The sequence below is a fragment of the Triticum aestivum genome, chromosome 4B (assembly GCF_018294505.1).
Source record: "Triticum aestivum cultivar Chinese Spring chromosome 4B, IWGSC CS RefSeq v2.1, whole genome shotgun sequence".
NCBI lineage: Eukaryota > Viridiplantae > Streptophyta > Magnoliopsida > Poales > Poaceae > Triticum > Triticum aestivum.
In genome coordinates this window covers 145,786,804-145,805,145 of record NC_057804.1, presented here as the reverse complement: position 1 = coordinate 145,805,145, position 18,342 = coordinate 145,786,804, and the positions used below count along the sequence as shown (strand labels likewise).

At 40.6% G+C, this 18,342-nt stretch overlaps 1 protein-coding gene across 3 annotated transcripts; it reads right to left on the bottom strand.

The window, feature by feature from the left end:
* Nucleotides 1–15,655: 15,655 nt before the first annotated feature.
* Nucleotides 15,656–17,928, bottom strand: LOC123091532 (RING-H2 finger protein ATL74). Of its 3 annotated transcripts, none has more exons than XM_044513068.1 (2): nucleotides 17,144–17,928; nucleotides 15,656–16,226 (listed from the first exon to the last, which is right to left on the bottom strand). In XM_044513068.1, the coding sequence occupies exon 1, from the start codon at nucleotides 17,713–17,715 to the stop codon at nucleotides 17,155–17,157; it is 561 nt and encodes a 186-aa protein (XP_044369003.1). In that variant the 5' UTR covers nucleotides 17,716–17,928; the 3' UTR covers nucleotides 15,656–16,226; nucleotides 17,144–17,154. The 3 variants fall into 3 exon arrangements, with proteins under 3 accessions (XP_044369003.1, XP_044369001.1, XP_044369002.1); XM_044513066.1 differs by having other exon boundaries at nucleotides 15,656–16,293; nucleotides 17,144–17,927; XM_044513067.1 differs by having other exon boundaries at nucleotides 15,656–16,260; nucleotides 17,144–17,927.
* Nucleotides 17,929–18,342: the final 414 nt, after the last annotated feature.

The following is an 18,342-nucleotide window of genomic DNA, read 5'->3' as shown; positions in this document are numbered from 1 at the left end:
GTCCAGAATTTAATCTTGAGCATTTCCTTGATATTGATCTAGAAACGATTTATATGTTTTGTGCGGAGAATTGCATTGAAAATCCTTATATTGCCAATTACCTAAAGAAAAGAAAGCAAATAGAAGATGATGAGAATACTAATGAAAGGCAAGAGACTTCCCAATCTCCTCCTATTATTTCTTTTGATGAATCAGGTAACGAGGAAGAGCTTTCTATTCAACCAATCTCATCAATAAGGAGCTCAAAAAGGAAGGTTGAAACCACACATATTGTGAAGAAGAAAAAGAAAAGAAGGAGCAACAAAGGTAGAAAGGTATCCCTCCCAAATGATGTTGCTCCTACTACTCATTGTGATGATGATAATTGCTATACTATTGGTGCTATCCATACTATTAATGATGAGAGTGATTATGCTTATGATATGAAAAGGCCCAAGCTTGGGGAAGCTATATTTGATGAGGATGAAATATTTGAGAATGTATTTGCTGAAATTAATGTTTGTCCCAAGCTTGGGGATGCTATGTTTAATGAAGATTATACTTTTAGCATCCCAAGTTTTGATATGCAAAGTTGTATTGATGATAGCATGCCTCCTACCTATGATGATTATATTGATGAAAGTGGGTTTGGAAGAGTGTCAACCTTAGGAAGTAGTGGTCCCACTATTTTGGAGCATGTTGAATTTTATTGTGTTGAATACGAAAGTGGATTTGGAAGAGTGTCAACTTTATTTAGTGATTCCACTATCTTGGGAGAGGTTTCAATCGATTATGATGAGAACGAAGTTGCTACTTATGATGATTATTGTGATGAAACTTATGCTATAAAGAGTAGTGATGATTATATTTACAAATATTGTCATGAATATGATTACCCTTTTTCTAAACATTACTCTTTTAATGTGGAAACAATTTTTAGTGTTCAAGTCTCTTATGATACTCCCACTATTCCGAATGAGAAGAATTTTGCTTATGTGGAGAGTAGTAAATTTTCTATGCTTATAGATCATGAAAAAAATGCTTTAGGTGCTGGTTATATTGTTGAATTCATTCATGATGCTACTGGAAATTATTATGAGGGAGGAATATATGCTTGTAGGAATTGCAATAATATCAAGTTTCCTCTCTATGTGTTGAAAATTTTGAAGCTATGCTTGCTTTACCTTCCTATGCTAGTTGATTATTGCTCCCATAAGTTGTTTGCTCACAAAACCCCTATGCATAGGAAGTTGTTTAGACTTAAATGTGCTAGTCATATGCTTCATGATGCTCCCGTTATGTTTCAATTCTTATCTTTTATGTGAGCATCATTGTCATCATCATGCCTAGCTAGAAAGGCATTAAAGAAAAGCGCTTGTTGGGAGACAACCCAATATTTATCTTTACTGTTTTTGTGTGTTCACATGATTATGCTACTGTAGTAATCATGTTTTCTAGCTTTTGTTTCAATAAAGTGCCAAGTAGGACCTTTAGGATAGCTTACGGTGATAGTTGTGTTGATCCTGCTAAAAATCAGAAACTTTTGCACCCCGTAAATTAGTTTTTTTAATTCACAGAAACATGATTTTGATCTGATTCTTTTTTCTCTGGATTTTTGCTTAGGACTTCCTAATTTGGTAGAATTTGTAGAGTTTCAGAAGTATACGTTTGATACAGATTACTACAGACTGTTCTGTTTTTAACAGATTCTATTTTCTATGTGTTGTTTGCTTATTTTGATGAATCTATGGCTAGTATTAAGTGGTATGAACCATATAGACGTTGGAATACAGTAGATATTACACCAATATGAATTTAGAATGAGTTCATTACAGTACCTAAGTGGTGGTTTTATTTTCTTATACTAACAGAGGTTACGAGTTTTCTGTTGAGTTTTGTGTTGTGAAGTTTTCAAGTTTTGGGTAAAGATTTGATGGACTATGGAATAAGGAGTGGCAAGAGCCTAAGCTTGGGGATTCCCAAGGCTCCCCAAGGTAATATTCAAGGACAAACAAGAGCCTAAGCTTGGGGATGCCCCGGATGGCATTCCCTCTTTCGTCTTCGTTCATTGGTAACTTTACTTGGAGCTATATTTTTATTCACCACATGATATGTGTTTTCCTTGGAGCGTAATTTTCTTTTGTTAGTATTTGCTTGCTGTTATTTAGAATAATATTTTGCATCTTTAGTTTCAATAAAAATGTCAAGGATAGCCTTTACCATGCTTATTTTGCTAATATACATGTTGCTGTTTGAAAACGGAAAGTTTACCGCTGTTGCAAAAATTCCCTAGAAAAGTCAGAGTATGGTATAATATTGAAACTTTTTGAATAATGAGCTCTGATAAATGTAATACAGTGGGAATTTTATTTCATAATTTTAGGAGTTACGGAAGTATTGATACTCTTGCATTCTTTATAGACTGTACTGTTTTGGCAGATTGCTGTTATGTTTGCATTGTTTGCATATGTTTGCTCGTTTAATGATTCTATTTGAGGATAGGATTATTAAATATGCAGAGGCATTTAGTATGCAATGTTGAATAATAATTTTAGTGATTTGTTACAGTAGAAAATGATAAGGTTTTGCATTGGTTTATACTAACCTATCTCACGAGTTCTTGTTGAGTTTGTTGTGGATGAAGCTTTTGATAAAAAAGAGAAACCATGATATGAGAGGAATTAAGGAGACACAAAAGTTCAAGCTTGGGGATGCCCAAGGCACCCCAGGATAATATTCCAATAATCCTCATGCATCTAAGCTTGGGGATGCCCCATAGGCATCCCACCTTTCTTCTTCAACAACTATCGGTTAGTATCGGTTGAGCCTAAGTTTTTGCTCTTCACATGAGTTGTGATATCCTGGCAATGTCATTTTGTTTTGCTTTGCTTGCTGTTTGAATACAATACCAAGATCTGAAATTCTTTAATGAGAGAGAGTCTTCACATAGTTACATAATTATTTAGCTACTCAGTGATCTTCACTTATATCTTTTTGGAGTAGTTTGTCATTTACTCATGTGCTTCACTTATATCCTATCAGTAAATTGTTGAATGAGTTGATTGTCATAAATCTGAAATTATATATGCCTCATTTGCTTATCCCATGGGGAGTAATGACTTCACGTCTAAGAAGTAGATGTTGTAAATTTATTGAAGGTTAGCAAGCATCGTATTGGTCATTTGAACAATTCATGAAAGAATATTGAAGGAAGAAAGATTTCACATATAAATATACTATTGTAGACATCTTTTATAATTGGGAGCACTCATTAAGTATGACATGCTAAAGAGTTTATGTTGGACAAGGAAGACAACGTAATGGGTTATGTTTTCCGACATCTCAGTTAAAGTATATTGTTATGGATCATTCAAACATGTTGAGCTTGTCTTTCCCCCTCATGCTAGCCAAAATTCCTTGCACCAAGTAGAGATACTACTTGTGCTTCCAAATATCCTTAAACCCAGTTTTGTCATGAGAGTGCACCATACCTACCTATGGATTGAGAAAGATCCTTCAAGTAAGTTGTCATCGGTGCAAGTAGTAAAAATTGCTCTCTAAATATGTATGATCTTTTGGTGTGAAGAAAATAGCTTTATACGATCTTGTTATGGAAGAAATAAAAGCGACGGACTGCATAATAAAGGTCCATATACAAGTGGCAATATAAAGTGACGTTCATTCACATTAAGATTTTATGCATCCAACCCTAAAAGTGCATGACAACCTCTGCTTCCCTCTGCGAAGGGCCTATCTTTTACTTTATGTCTTTTACTTTTATGCAAGAGTCAAGGTGATCTTCACCTTTCCCTTTTTCATTTTATCCTTTGGCAAACACCTCGTGTTGGGAAGATCCTGATATATATATATATATATATATATATAGAGGATGGATTTGCTATCCACACTAGCTAGAGGGGTGGCTATCGGAACCGTTCATGCGCGTCAAGATCCGCACCGTTAAGTGGATAAGGTTCAACTTTTATGAATTATTGAATTTCGCCATGACACAAGAGGAAAACTCGGCTGAACCTTTTGAGAGGTGTTGTCCCGGTATGGCAAGCTAGTGTCTGACTTTTCAGGCGTATTCAGATCAAAGGCTGCTGCGCCTTTCTCACGGGGCAGTGGGCGCCAGGAGCTACTTCCGGCAAATTTTGGCACTAGCTGATGGAGTCATTGACTAAAAGCTCTGAGCTGCCCTCTGCTGGCCGGGGCATGTAAAACTTGCTATTTTAGTCTAGCTAAATTAGCACGGTTCGGCACCGTTTAGACAGTAAATGAACTGCATCTTGAGAACTCATTTTTTGCAGCTGGAAAGGCCGGTGGAAAGCAGCCAAAAGCGTGAACAGAGTTAATGTCGTTCTATCGGTTCGGTGACTGAGGCCAAGGTCCACCTGCAGCATGTAATTACTACGCCAGCGTCCAGCTCTGCTTTGCATACAACAAGTTCCTCTTCCTCACTTTTGCCGTTGCACTCCACTCCGTTCAGTTAGGTAAGTGTGTGGGAAATTTCAAAAAAAAAGGTAAGTGTGTGGGAAATTTCAAAAAAAAGGGTTAAGTGTGTGGGATTATGTTTTTCGTTTGCATACATATGTCGTTTGTTTTGCCTCACCCTTGAAAAAAAAATCCATTTATAAAACACGTGCAACAATGGTGACTACATAGTAGTTAATGGCTCTTTATAGCAACTCCAAAGCATGGATCCAAATGGACACGAATTTTGTCCGTTTGGGTCATCCATCCGCCTAGCGGACATGCCGCGGACACGCATGGATGAAGGATGCATCCAACGCGGGACGCAAAAGTGGGCACGCACGGACGGTAGCGAGTACCTCCTCTGCATGGATGAAGGATGCATCCAACGCGGGACGCAAAAGCGGACACGCGCGGACGGTAGCGAGTACCTCCTCTGCAAGTTCCCCGTCTCCTCCGCCTCAACGGCACCGGCACCGCCGTGCCCGTCAGCTCCCCCTCACGGGCGCCGGGCCCCTCCATGCGCGGCCCCTCCGCTTCCCATCGTGCCGCCGGGCCTCTCCACTCCGGCCGCGTGCCGTCGTGCCTCTCCGCTTCCCCTCACGGCGGCGACGACTTCCACCTGGCGCTCTTCGTCGACGCGTTCCCGTTCCGAGCGTCAGCGGCGGCGGCTATGGCCACGGTCGCACCCGCCCTGCCCAGCCGGCTTGTCTCCGCAGTGGACCTGCACCACAAGGGGGTCTGCATCATGTCGCGCGTGGTGGAGACGGACGCCTCGTTGGCCGTTGACCGGAGCTGGCTCACGGGAGGGACCGTGGTGCTCGGTGGCGTTGCCCTGGACGGGGCGCGTCAGGCGGGACGGGCTGGCCTCCACGCGCCGCCCCTCCGCTCCCCATCGTGCCGCCAGGCCTCGCCACTCCAGCCGTCCCGCCGCTGTGCCTCTCCACTCCCGGCACCGCGCCGGCCGCGTACAGTTCCCCGGCCGTGTCGCCCGGGTGGGCATGGCGGCGGCCTGCGCCTGTGAGCGGGACGGCCGAGAAGGCAGAGAAGGAGGACTGGGTGGGGACGCCAGCTCGTGCGTGCTCACTGCTAGGTGGGACCAAGGGCGGAAAACAGCGGTCGAGCAGAGCGTCCGCTTCTGTCCGCTTCGTACCCATTTGTTTTCAGATTTGGGTCAAGTTTGGGTCGGGGACGGACATCACGCCATTGGGCCATGTTTTGTGCCTGGATGACCCAAACGGACAAAATGGGTCGCCCTATTGGAGTTGCTCTTAACGAGGCAACATTCCCTCATGCACATATACGAGTGTACTCCTTAAAGGTGTGCGCATGTAGGCACTTAGTCAGTTCGAGCGATTGTTGCGTGTCTAATTCTGAAGAAAAATGTTGGCATGTCTTGTTTTTCAGTGTTGTGACAAACTACAACGACATCACTCACCAGTTAAGTTTGTCTCATACGTTTCATCTTTTTAATATCTTTCGTAAGAATGATGGAAAGGAAAATTGTGCTCAAGTGCTAGAAGAAGACTGCATTAAAATGCTTGGTACTAAATCTTTGAATGATGAGCATGATTTCAATGTTGTTAGTATGAACTCCTTGAATATCCATAGTACTAATGATGATTGCTCTAGTCATGATGAAAATATCTCTTATAAGCATGTCAACTTTTGTGGAGTGCATGTTTGCATGAACACACCAAATAGAGAAGATATATATTGCAAGAGGCATAAGCATTTAGAAACTAAATGGTTGCAAGAAAGGCTAGATGTGAGTGCTGAAAATTTAAAATTCCTTTGCCGTACTTGTGAACTTTGCAATGAACGTGGCCATTTACATCTCCAATGCAAATTGTTTCATGACCGAATCGTGTCCAAAAATTGTGATGATTTGATTTCCCTTGCACATTATAATGAACTTAGTTTGCTTTTGGGTTATGAAGAGTTGAAATGTTTAACTAAGCCTATTCCAGAATTTAATCTTGAGCATTTCCTTGATATTGATCTAGAAATGATTTATATGTTTTGTGCGGAGAATTGCATTGAAAATCCTTATATTGCCAATTACCTAAAGAAAATAAAGCAAATAGAAGATGATGAGAATACTAATGAAAGGGAAGAGACTTCCCAATCTCCTCCTATTATTTCTTTTGATGAATCAGGTTCTATTCAACCAATCTCATCAATAAGGAGCTCAAAAAGGAAGGTTGAAACCACACATAATATGAAGAACAAAAAGAAAAGAAGGAGCAACAAAGTTAGAAAGGTATCCCTCCCAAATGATTTTGCTCCTACTACTCATTGTGATGATAATAATTGCTATACTATTGGTGCTATCCATACTATTAATGATGCGAGTGATTATGTTTATGATATGAAAAGGCCCAAGCTTGGGGAAGCTATGTTTGATGAGGATGAAATAATTGAGAATATATTTGCTGAAATTAATGTTTGTCCCAAGCTTGGGGATGCTATGTTTAATGAAGATTATACTTTTAGCATCCCAAGTTTTGATATGCAAAGTTGTTATGATGATAGCATGCCTCCTACCTATGATGATTATATTGATGAAAGTGGGTTTGGAAGAGTGTCAACTTTAGGAAGTAGTGATCCCACTATTTTGGAGCATGTTGAATTTTATTTTGATGAATACGAAAATGGATTTGGAAGAGTGTCAACTTTATTTAGTGATTCCACTATCTTCGGAGAGGTTTCAATCGATTATGATGAGAACGAAGTTGCTACTTATGATGATTATTGTGATGAAACTTATGCTATAAAGATTAGTGATGATTATATTTACAAATATTGTCATGATTATGATTACCCTTTTTCTAAACATTACTCTTTTAATGTGGAAACAATTTTTAGTGTTCAAGTCTCTTATGATACTCCCACTATTCCGAATGAGAAGAATTTTGCTTATGTGGAGAGTAGTAAATTTTCTATGCTTATAGATCATGAAAAGAATGTTTTAGGTGCTGGTTATATAGTTGAATTCATTCATGATGCTACTGGAAATTATTATGAGGGAGGACTATATGCTTGTAGGAATTGCAATAATATCAAGTTTCCTCTCTATGTGTTGAAAATTTTGAAGCTATGCTTGCTTTACCTTCCTATGCTAGTTGATTATTGTTCCCATAAGTTGTTTGCTCACAAAACCCCTATGCATAGTAAGTGGATTAGACTTAAATGTGATAGTCATATGCTTCATGATGCTCCTGTTATGTTTCAATTCTTATCTTTTATGTGAGCATCATTGTCATCATCATGCCTAGCTAGAAAGGCATTAAAGGAAAGCGCTTGTTGGGAGATAACCCAATATTTATCCTTACTGTTTTTGTGTGTTCACATGATTATGCTACTGTAGTAATCATGTTTTATAGCTTTTGTTTCAATAAAGTGCCAAGTAAGACCTTTAGGATAGCTTACGGTGATAGTTGCGTTGATCCTGCTGAAAATCAGAAACTTTTGCACCCAGTAAATTAGTTTTGTTAATTCACACAAACGTGATTTTGATCTGATTCTTTTTTCTATAGATTTGTAAACACATTTCTTAGGACTTCCTAATTTGGTAGAATTTTTCGAGTTCCAGAAGTATACGTTTGATACAGATAACTACAGATTGTTCTGTTTTTAACAGATTCTGTTTTCTATGTGTTGTTTGCTTATTTTGATGAATCTATGGCTAGTATTAAGTGGTATGAACCATAGAGACGTTGGAATACAGTAGATATTACACCAATATGAATTTAGAATGAGTTCATTACAGTAACTAAGTGGTGGTTTTATTTTCTTATACTAACAGAGTTTACGAGTTTTCTGTTGAGTTTTGTGTTGTGAAGTTTACAAGTTTTGGGTAAACATTTGATGGACTATGGAATAAGGAGTGGCAAGAGCCTAAGCTTGGGGATTCCCAAGGCTCCCCAAGGTAATATTCAAGGACAACCAAGATCCTAAGCTTGGGGATGCCCCGGATGGCATCCCCTCTTTCGTCTTCATTCATCGGTAACTTTACTTGGAGCTATATTTTTATTCACCACATGATATGTGTTTTGCTTGGAGCGTAATTTTATTTTGTTAGTAATTTCTTGCTTTTATTTAGAATAATATTTTGCATCTTTAGTTTCAATAGAAATGTCAAGGATAGCCTTTACCATGCTTATTTTGCTAATATACATGTTGCTGTTTGAAAACAGACAGTTTACCGCTGTTGAAAAAATTCCCTAGAAAAGTCAGAGAATGGTATAATGTTGAAACTTTTTGCATAATGATCTCTGATAAATTTACTACAGTGGGAATTTTATTTCATAATTTTAGGAGTTACGGAAGTATTGATACTCTTGCATTCTTTACAGACTGTACTGTTTTGGCAGATTGCTGTTATGTTTGCATTGTTTGCATATGTTTGCTTGTTTAATGATTCTATTTGAGGATAGGAGTATTAAATATGCAGAGGCATTTAGTATGCAATGTTGAATAATAATTTTAGTGATTCGTTACAGTAGAAAATGATATGGTTTTGCATTGGTTTATACTAACCTATCTCACGAGTTCTTGTTGAGTTTGTTGTGGATGAAGCTTTTGATAAAAAGAGAAACCATGATATGAGAGGAATTAAGGAGACACAAAAGTTCAAGCTTGGGGATGCCCAAGGCACCCCAAGATAATATTCCAAGAAGCCTCAAGCATCTAAGCTTGGGGATGCCCCATAGGCATCCCACCTTTCTTCTTCAACAACTATCAGTTAGTATCGGTTGAGCCTAAGTTTTTGCTTCTTCACATGAGTTGTGCTATCTTTGCAATGTCATTTTGTTTTGCTTTGCTTGCTGTTTGAATACAATACCAAGATCTGAAATTCTTTAATGAGAGAGAGTCTTCACATAGTTACATAATTATTTAGCTACTCATTGATCTTCACTTATATCTTTTTGGAGTAGTTTGTCATTTACTCGTGTGCTTCACTTATATCCTATGAGTAAATTGTTGAATGAGTTGATTGTCATAAATCTGAAATTATATATGCCTCATTTGCTTATCCCATGAGGAGTAATGACTTCACATCTAAGAAGTAGAGGTTGTAAATTTATTGAAGGTTAGCAAGCATCGTATTGGTCATTTGAACAATTCATGAAAGAATATTGAAGGAAGAAAGATTTCACATATAAATATACTATTGTAGACATCTTTTATAATTGGGAGCACTCATTAAGTATGACATGCTAAAGAGTTTATGTTGGACAAGGAAGACAATGTAATGGGTTATGTTTTCCGACATCTCAGTTAAAGTATATTGTTATGGATCATTCAAACATGTTGAGCTTGTCTTTCCCCCTCATGCTAGCCGAAATTCCTTGCACCAAGTAGAGATACTACTTGTGCTTCCAAATATCCTTAAACCTAGTTTTTCCATGAGAGTGCACCATACCTACCTATGGATTGAGTAAGATCCTTCAAGTAAGTTGTCATCGGTGCAAGCAATAAAACTTGCTCTCTAAATATGTATGATCTTTTGGTGTGAAGAAAATAGCTTTATACGATCTTGTTACGGAAGAAATAAAAGCGACGGACTGCATAATAAAGGTCCATATACAAGTGGCAATATAAAGTGACGTTCATTCACATTAAGATTTTATGCATCCAACCCTAAAAGTGCATGACAACCTCTGCTTCCCTCTGCGAATGGCCTATCTTTTACTTTATGTCTTTTACTTTTATGCAAGAGTCAAGGTGATCTTCACCTTTCCCTTTTTCATTTTATCCTTTGGCAAGCACCTCGTGTTGGGAAGATCCTGATATATATATATCCAATTGGATGTAAGTTAGCATGAACTATTATTGTTGACATCACCCAAAGGTGAATACGTTGGGAGGCAACTCTATAAGCCCCTATCTTTCTCAGTGTCCGATTGAAACTCCATAAACATTAGTATTGTGTGAGTGTTAGCAATTATAGACTATATGATAGTTGAGTATGTGGAGTTTGCTATTCCTGAAAATAAGATGAATTGCAATTGTTTGATGACTGAGAATGAAGTTTGCTAGTTTTCAAGAAAGTTTATGGTCTATGCTTTGACATGTGAATTGCTCGTTACTTGTTCGTGAGAAGTTTTATGAGATGAACTACTGTTATGACATATTATCATGCTAGAAAAGGTGATTGAAATTATAATTGATCAAACTTGTGCACCTTCTAGCATTCACACTTCATAAATTCTTTCTTTTATCATTTACCTACTCGAGGACGAGTAGGAATTAAGCTTGGGGATGCTGATACGTCTCCAACGTATCTATAATTTATGAAGCATTCATGTTATTTTATTATCTATTTTGAATGATTACGGGCTTTATTATACACTTATATTACTTTTGAGACTAACCTATTAACCGGAGGCCCAGCCCATATTGTTGTTTTATTGCCTGTTTCAGTATTTCGAAGAAAAGGAATATCAAACGGAGTCCAAACGGAATGAAACCTTCGGCAGCATGATTTTTGGAAGAATGTAATCCTAGAGACTTGGAGTTCACGTCAGAAGATCCTCGAGGAGGCCAGGAGATAGGGGGCGCCCCCCTACTGGGCGCGCCCCCCGTCTCATGGGCCCCTCGAGCACCTCTCGACTGACTTCTTTCGCCTATATAAGCCCACGTACCCTAAAAACATCCACGACGAAGATAGATCGGGAGTTCCACTGCCGCAAGCCTCTGTAGCCACCAAAAACCTCTCGGGAGTCCGTTCCGGCACCCTGCCGGAGGGGGAACCCATCACCGGTGGCCATCTTCATCATCCCGGCGCTCTCCATGACGAGGAGGGAGTAGTTCACCCTCGGGGCTGAGGGTATGTACTAGTAGCTATGTGTTTGATCTCTCTCTCTCTCTCATGTTCTCTCTATGGCACGATCTTGATGTATCGCGAGCTTTGCTATTATAGTTGGATCTTATGATGTTTCTCCCCCCTCTACTCTCTTGTGATGAATTGAGTTTCCCTCTTGAAGTTATCTCATCGGATTGAGTCTTTATTTGAGAACACTTGATGTATGTCTTGCCGCGTTTATCCGTGGTGACAATGGGATATCACGTGCCACTTGATGTATGTTTTGGTGACCAACTTGCGGGTTCCGCCCATGAACCTATGCATAGGGGTTGGCACACGTTTTCTTGACTCTCCGGTAGAAACTTTGGGGCACTCTTTGAAGTAATTTGTGTTGGTTGGATGAATCTGAGATTGTGTGATCCATATCGTATAATCATGCCCATGGATACTTGAGGTGACAATGGAGTATCTAGGTGACATTAGGGTTTTGGTTGATTTGTGTCTTAAGGTGTTATTCTAGTACGAACTCTTGAATAGGTCGATCCAAAAGAATAACTTTGAGGTGGTTTCGTACCCTACCATAATATCTACGTTTGTTCTCCGCTATTAGTGGCTTTGGAGTGACTCTTTGTTGCATGTTAAGGGATTGTTATATGATCTATCTGTGTTATTATTGTTGAGAGAACTTGCACTAGTGAAAGTATGAACCCTAGGCCTTGTTTCCTATCATTGCAATATCATTTACGCTCACTTTTATCATTAGTTACCTTGTTGTTTTTATATTTTCAGATTACAAAAACCTTTATCTACTATCCATATTGCACTTGTATCACCATCTCTTCGCCGAACTAGTGCACCTATACAATTTACCATTGTATTGGGTGTGTTGGGGACACAAGAGACTCTTTGTTATTTGATTGCAGGGTTGTTTGAGAGAGACCATCTTCATGCTACGCCTCCCACGGATTGATAAACCTTAGGTCATCCAGGAAATTTGCTACTGTCCTACAAACCTCTGCACTTGCAGGCCCAACAATGTCTACAAGAAGAAGGTTGTGTAGTAGACATCAGGACGTACCTTGTGTCGTCCATTTCCCTGGATGCCCTGAGCTGAGCTTTTCTTCGTAAACCCAAGAGGTTAGTTCCAACATGAAGAAAAGGCAACATTCCAGAAGTTTATGATACACGCACAATACATAACAACCATTTAACATAAACGATGTTGGTAGCGAACATCTTCTTCTTATCTTTCAAACTAAACCACAACAATCTTTATTAAAACAAACACAACAAAAGCAAAACAAACTTATTCTCTACCTTATTCACATGGGCTTCCTCCCATGAAATGCTTTGTTTTAGGATGGTTAGCTCGACCGTAGTGCAAAAATAGTTACTTCAATTTTGGTGCAAGAACGCCTAGCCCGCAGCTCCTAGCGTTTAGGGTGATACGGTCTCCTATGTACATCTTCACTTCTCTCTCCAAGGGAAGTGTTTATTTTCAAAAACATTAATGGTAGCTTCAATGGTCCTTAAGAACAACCTACCTAGTATAATTGGTGCAATGGGATCTTCAGGCATATCACCTATGAAAAGATCAATCACAACATGTCAATCATTAATTTGAATGACTATACCATGCTTGATCCCTACTGATTGCATAAAGGTAGAATTGGCCATGTTCAACTTAATTTCACTAGTAAGAAACAAACCAAGATTGAGATTTTCATAAACGGACTTAGTGATAGTAGAACCACTAGCACCTAGATCACATAAAGCATTGAACTTATACAACCTAATCTCAATTTTAATAGTTGGCTCAAATATATCCTCTTGTTTAGCAGGAAGCTTACCATATAATTTTAAATTTTCAGCACCCAATTCAGGTACCTTATCTACAACTTGATCAACAAAGAGTTTGTATGCCTCATCATTTGATACCTCAGGTAGTGGATGCTTGAGAGTCAACATTTTCATGGAGTATACAACAAAATATGAAGGTTATGGTACATGTGTCTTGTCGATCTCCTCTGAAGATTCTTCGCTAGTTCTCATCATCATGACACTCTCAACCGCATTAAGTTCTAGCTTTCCATCAAACTTGGCTAGAATCCATCTTTGGCTCTCTGCAATTTTTTGCAAGGTGTGCTTCCACGCTACAAGTTCTTTCTTCTATAGCATGTGCATCATTAGTGAGTGCAGCAATCTTACTGGTCATTTGACTGAGTAAGCCACTATGATGTTTTAAGATGTCGGTAAATATTTTGTTCTTCTCAGTTTGAGCAGTCATAAAAGTTTGAAGAGTTTCATCCAAAGAAATTCTATTACCATAGCTCAATCCATCGAAGGTGCCCCTTGATTAGTTGGATATGGCACTAGGATAGTTTAGGAGCATAGCCTTGATTTTTTCAATTAGGATTATAATTGTTGTGAGCAATAAAGTTAACATCGGTATCGATAATGTAGTTCACATTTACATCTTCTTTACTCTAGTGATGTTGATTACTTCATCAATATTGGCGGCTAGCTCTTCACTTTCCTCTTCGGAGATAGAATTAACCTTTCTTGCGGTAGACATCTCCACATGCCATTGGGCATGGTTCTCTTGCATACCATCTAGTAATTTCTTGGCCTCTGAAATAAGTCTTCCCATAATGCTTCCTCCTGCAGTTGTATCAAGCATCATTATTTACATGGGGTTAAGAGCGTTATAAAATATATGAAGAATTAATAATTATTCCATCTCATGGTTGGGACAATTTCTTATAGCCTCCTTCATGCGGTCTCATGCAAGCGCTAGTGGTTTGTGGTATTATTACTTCAAAGCTTTGATCTGAGATCGAACTTGCACAATTTTCGTAGGCGGTCAAAACTTAGATAATACATACTACAACATAAATTATGATTTGCACTACAGCAGAGAGTCAAACAAGTTATTTTATCAAATTAAACTCCAGTTTTTAACCGGAGCTTTACAACCTTTTTGAATGTAAATGTTGATATGAAAATAGGAATGGGTATGAGGTCTTAGTCTCATAACCTTATACTTGTTATTGGGATCTTATCTTGATAATAAACATAGCCCTGAAGACAACCGTTATGATGTGTTTTCTACGCGATGAAGTGGGGGATGTGTCTAAAGTACGTCACGACTGGTTCATGAGCTACATCGAGAGTCAGTTGTCCTACCGATGGCCCCTACCATCGTGCGGGGTTACCTCGGTTATGAGGAATTATGCCAAAGAACAACATTGGCGTTTAATAACTACACCTCATTTATCCCCAAGGAGTTATTTCCACTACCGTACCAACCCTTTCTCTCATTGGTGTTCAGAACAGCATTCCATGCGCCCTTACTTTTTACCTCCTCCTTGATGGACCTATGGGATCCTGAGTATCCACCGGTCCTTATGAGAACCGGACAACAGACAACTCTGTTGCAATCAGACAAACAAAAATAACGTCAAATATACAAAATCAATCAAATGTTCCCGCACACAAATAATTATAGTTGCAAGGCCTTGACTGAACCTATTGCCTTACCGAATTACTCACACATGGTGATCGCATCACAAGATGAACTCATTGAAGATGATAGCAAGATGAATGATTGATTGATAAAATATCTTACAATAGTTGTCGGATGCGATACACTGATGAAGTATGACTAACCTGGAGAGAAACATTGTGGTGATTGTGGCGGCGACTATGGATGCGATGAGATGGGAAATGGCAGCGGCTAGGGTTGGAAGATGGCTTCTAGTTCTTTGTTTCTCGAATGGTGCGCCCCCCCTATGGAGATTCTGATGTAGCCCTGTTTATTGAAGTTATTTAGATGGACGGCTTGGAGCAGGTGGCATGCGGTATGACCATTAGTACAAGTAGGCACACCCGTACCATGCGTCATCTTGCACTCTGGGTAGCTTGTTACGCCTCCTATTAACTTGCCTTCTTCACCAAACTTCATATTTCCTTCTATGCGATGATATCCTTTCATGGTTGATCCCATTTCCTGTTGGAACCCATTAAATAAATGATTTCACAATTTCTTACATCCATTAGTCCTTAGTATCGATATCAAAGTTATTCTATTAGAAAAACTCGGATTATCTTGTTTAAACAATGGTTGGATGAGCATAGAAATATGGTCATCAATGGACATGCCCATGTGAACTAGGAGCTTCAGCTTGGTGAGGATATAGGCGAGAATGAGAAAACTGCAATGATGGAGAGCGCAACGAAGATGGAGGTCCTTAACGGTGAACGAATTAATTAGGGTGAATAAGAAATGACAAGATTGGGAGGGGCACTGGGGAGGGTGAGCAAAAACACAGAATAGAAGGCAGAGATGGATCAAGAGAGAAATGGAGAGATACATTGAAAGAGGTGTAAAAGTGGACGGGCTTATGTTATATAGGTGAAGAGTTTTTATACTTGGGTGCAAAATGTGGGCTTGTTTACACGGATGTTCTTCCACTGTTGGTAGAATATTTGTACCTTCATCACAGTACTAACAGACAGAACAATTAGCTCCCGTTCGACAGTCATGATAACTATGCCACCACAGGCCAATATTTAATTTTTGACCCGCGAGTGGTGATTGTTTTCGCTGAAACTAGATCATCTGTTGGCATCACCCTTATGAATAGTCAGATGTACGGCTGACAAACACACTAAGAGCAACTCCAATAGATCCCAGAAACCTAGAAATATTTTAAAGGATCCCGTAAAAATACTCCCACCTTCCCTTAACCACGAAAAGATAGCCCTTTCTGTATAATTTGACGGGTAAAAACCCGCATGAAAGTTTAGGATGTGTGCCCTGCACCGCCATGTTGCCCCTCCGTCGCTCCTCTCCGCTGTGTCACCATGCCACCGCTAGGACGGCCGCCTCCGGTGCTCCGCTCCACCATGCCGGCCTTCGCTTCCCCGCCTCATCGAGACGGCCGCCGACGCGCCTCCCAAGCTGCACCACCTCACCGGTCAGCCTGCTCCGGCGTCTGTTGCCACACTTCCAAACGTTGTGTCACCGGCTTGCAGTCCCAACGATGTTTAGTGGGGAAAAAAGGAAAACAAGATTTTAGGGAAAGAAGTTTTATGGGAACTGAGAAAAATAACTATCTGACAATTCCGGCAAATTATGTGGTCATTCCATAAAAGCACTTTTACGGAAATGTTTCTACTAGATCTGTTGGAGTTAGTCTAAGCCTATCAGTGGTGACCGGCCAGAAAAGATATTCTTATTGGCGATGACAGCTAGAGAAGGTATACTTATATTTTACTACTATTCTTTGCTTATTTTCTTTCGTTCACTAGAAATACCATGCTTTGAACACAAGTTAACAAAGACAATATAAATTATTATTATGTGAAAAACACACTATTATATGTTATTAGTGAACAGAAACTCATTATTTCCTTTTTGTCAGAAAACAAAAAATAATCATTATTATAGATAAGAGTAAAGCTACTAATATCTGTTCAGCAACGTGCAGATAGTAAATAGGAAAATATCACTAGAGAACATTATTTGAGAAAAAGACATGTCCATTGGGAAAGTCTTGGCTGTTGGGTAACCAAAATAACAGCGCAATACTACTCATCTTAGAACACAAAAAATGGAACATCGAATCATCTTTAAAGAAAGTTATAAAATGGGAGAATCATGACAAAAAAAAAATCGTATGCTCCAACCCAAAATGACAAGGACACGGGGAACATTTGCATCAAGCCCCTTCTATCATCGCAAAATGTAAATACTAATTTACATGTACCACCCATACGAAAACCAAAATCAGACCAAAGACACACTAGTGAGGAAGCAAAGCAGTGGTGCAACGTTTCACTTTAGTTCCCTATCTAGAAGAAATTACAAACCCGTACCCTGTCCGGCGCTATCTCCCTCCGCCGTTGGCAGCGGCGGCGCCGTCCTCAGCGAGCGAGGCCCGGCAGTTGGGGCAGGAAGTGTGCGTGGCGAGCCACATGTCGATGCAGCGGACGTGGAATCCGTGGTGGCACCGAGGGAGCACGCGCACCTTCTCGCCGTCGGCGAACTCGCCGAGGCAGATGGCGCACTCCGTGGCCGTGGCCGGGAGGGCGCAACCGGACGACTTGGCCCCGCCGTACACCTCCACGGGTATCTTCCTCAGCGCCTTCCTCTTGAGCCCCGCCTGCACGTGAACGGATGTCGTCGTCCTCGCCGCGGTGGCGCTGGCCGCGAGGCTCGACGACGGCGCGAGCCGGCGGCCGCAGTGGAGCACGCAGCGGATGACGGAGTTGAGCCCGAGCGCGAATATGAGAACGCAGAGCAGCGCTGCGAGGATGATCACCATGTTGGCGTCGAAGTTGGCGTTGCTCCCCGCAGCGGCCGGCGACGCCAAGGTGCCGCCCGCCGCCGCGGCCGCCGCGGGGGTGACCAGTGGCGTGGCCTCCCCTGCGTCGCTAAGCCGCCGCATGGTGTACCTGCGTACCAGCTGAGCTTGCGAGCTGCTGATGGACGTGTGTGTGTGGTGGTTTCAGGAAGAAATCAAGAGAGTGTTTTGGTTTGGGATATGATCGAGTAGTGCATACATGGGAATCGAGACATCTTTTCTTTTCCTTGGCGCAGCTGCGAAAGTGAAAGTGAAAGTGAAAGCTGTGTGTATTCGTGTGTGCATCCTCGCGAGTCTCTTTTATACATATACAGATATACTTTTCGTGTAAGAGATGCTAACCCTAGCTAGGCAGCTAGTCGGCAAATTTAGGAAATTGGGGGAATATTGTTGTTGGATTTTGCTTTTCTCTAGAAACATAGAGAGGACCGAACTCGACGAGAGTAATCACGTCTCGCTAGTGGCCGCCATATTATTTTTCCGCTATATGTCTGCCGTGCGTGTTGTTGTGGTCTCGATTTCGACTAGATGCCACTCCTCTGTTCCTGCCCATACTCAGCTGCAGCGTCGGTCTCATATCTCGGCTGAAACGAGCGAGTCCAACAGCTATTTGGACCTTGATGATGTCTACATTCCGGCACAGAGAGCGAAAACCCTCATTTATATAGGGGCTTGATGTGTGGTCCAGTCACCCAGTAATTGATCATCGTG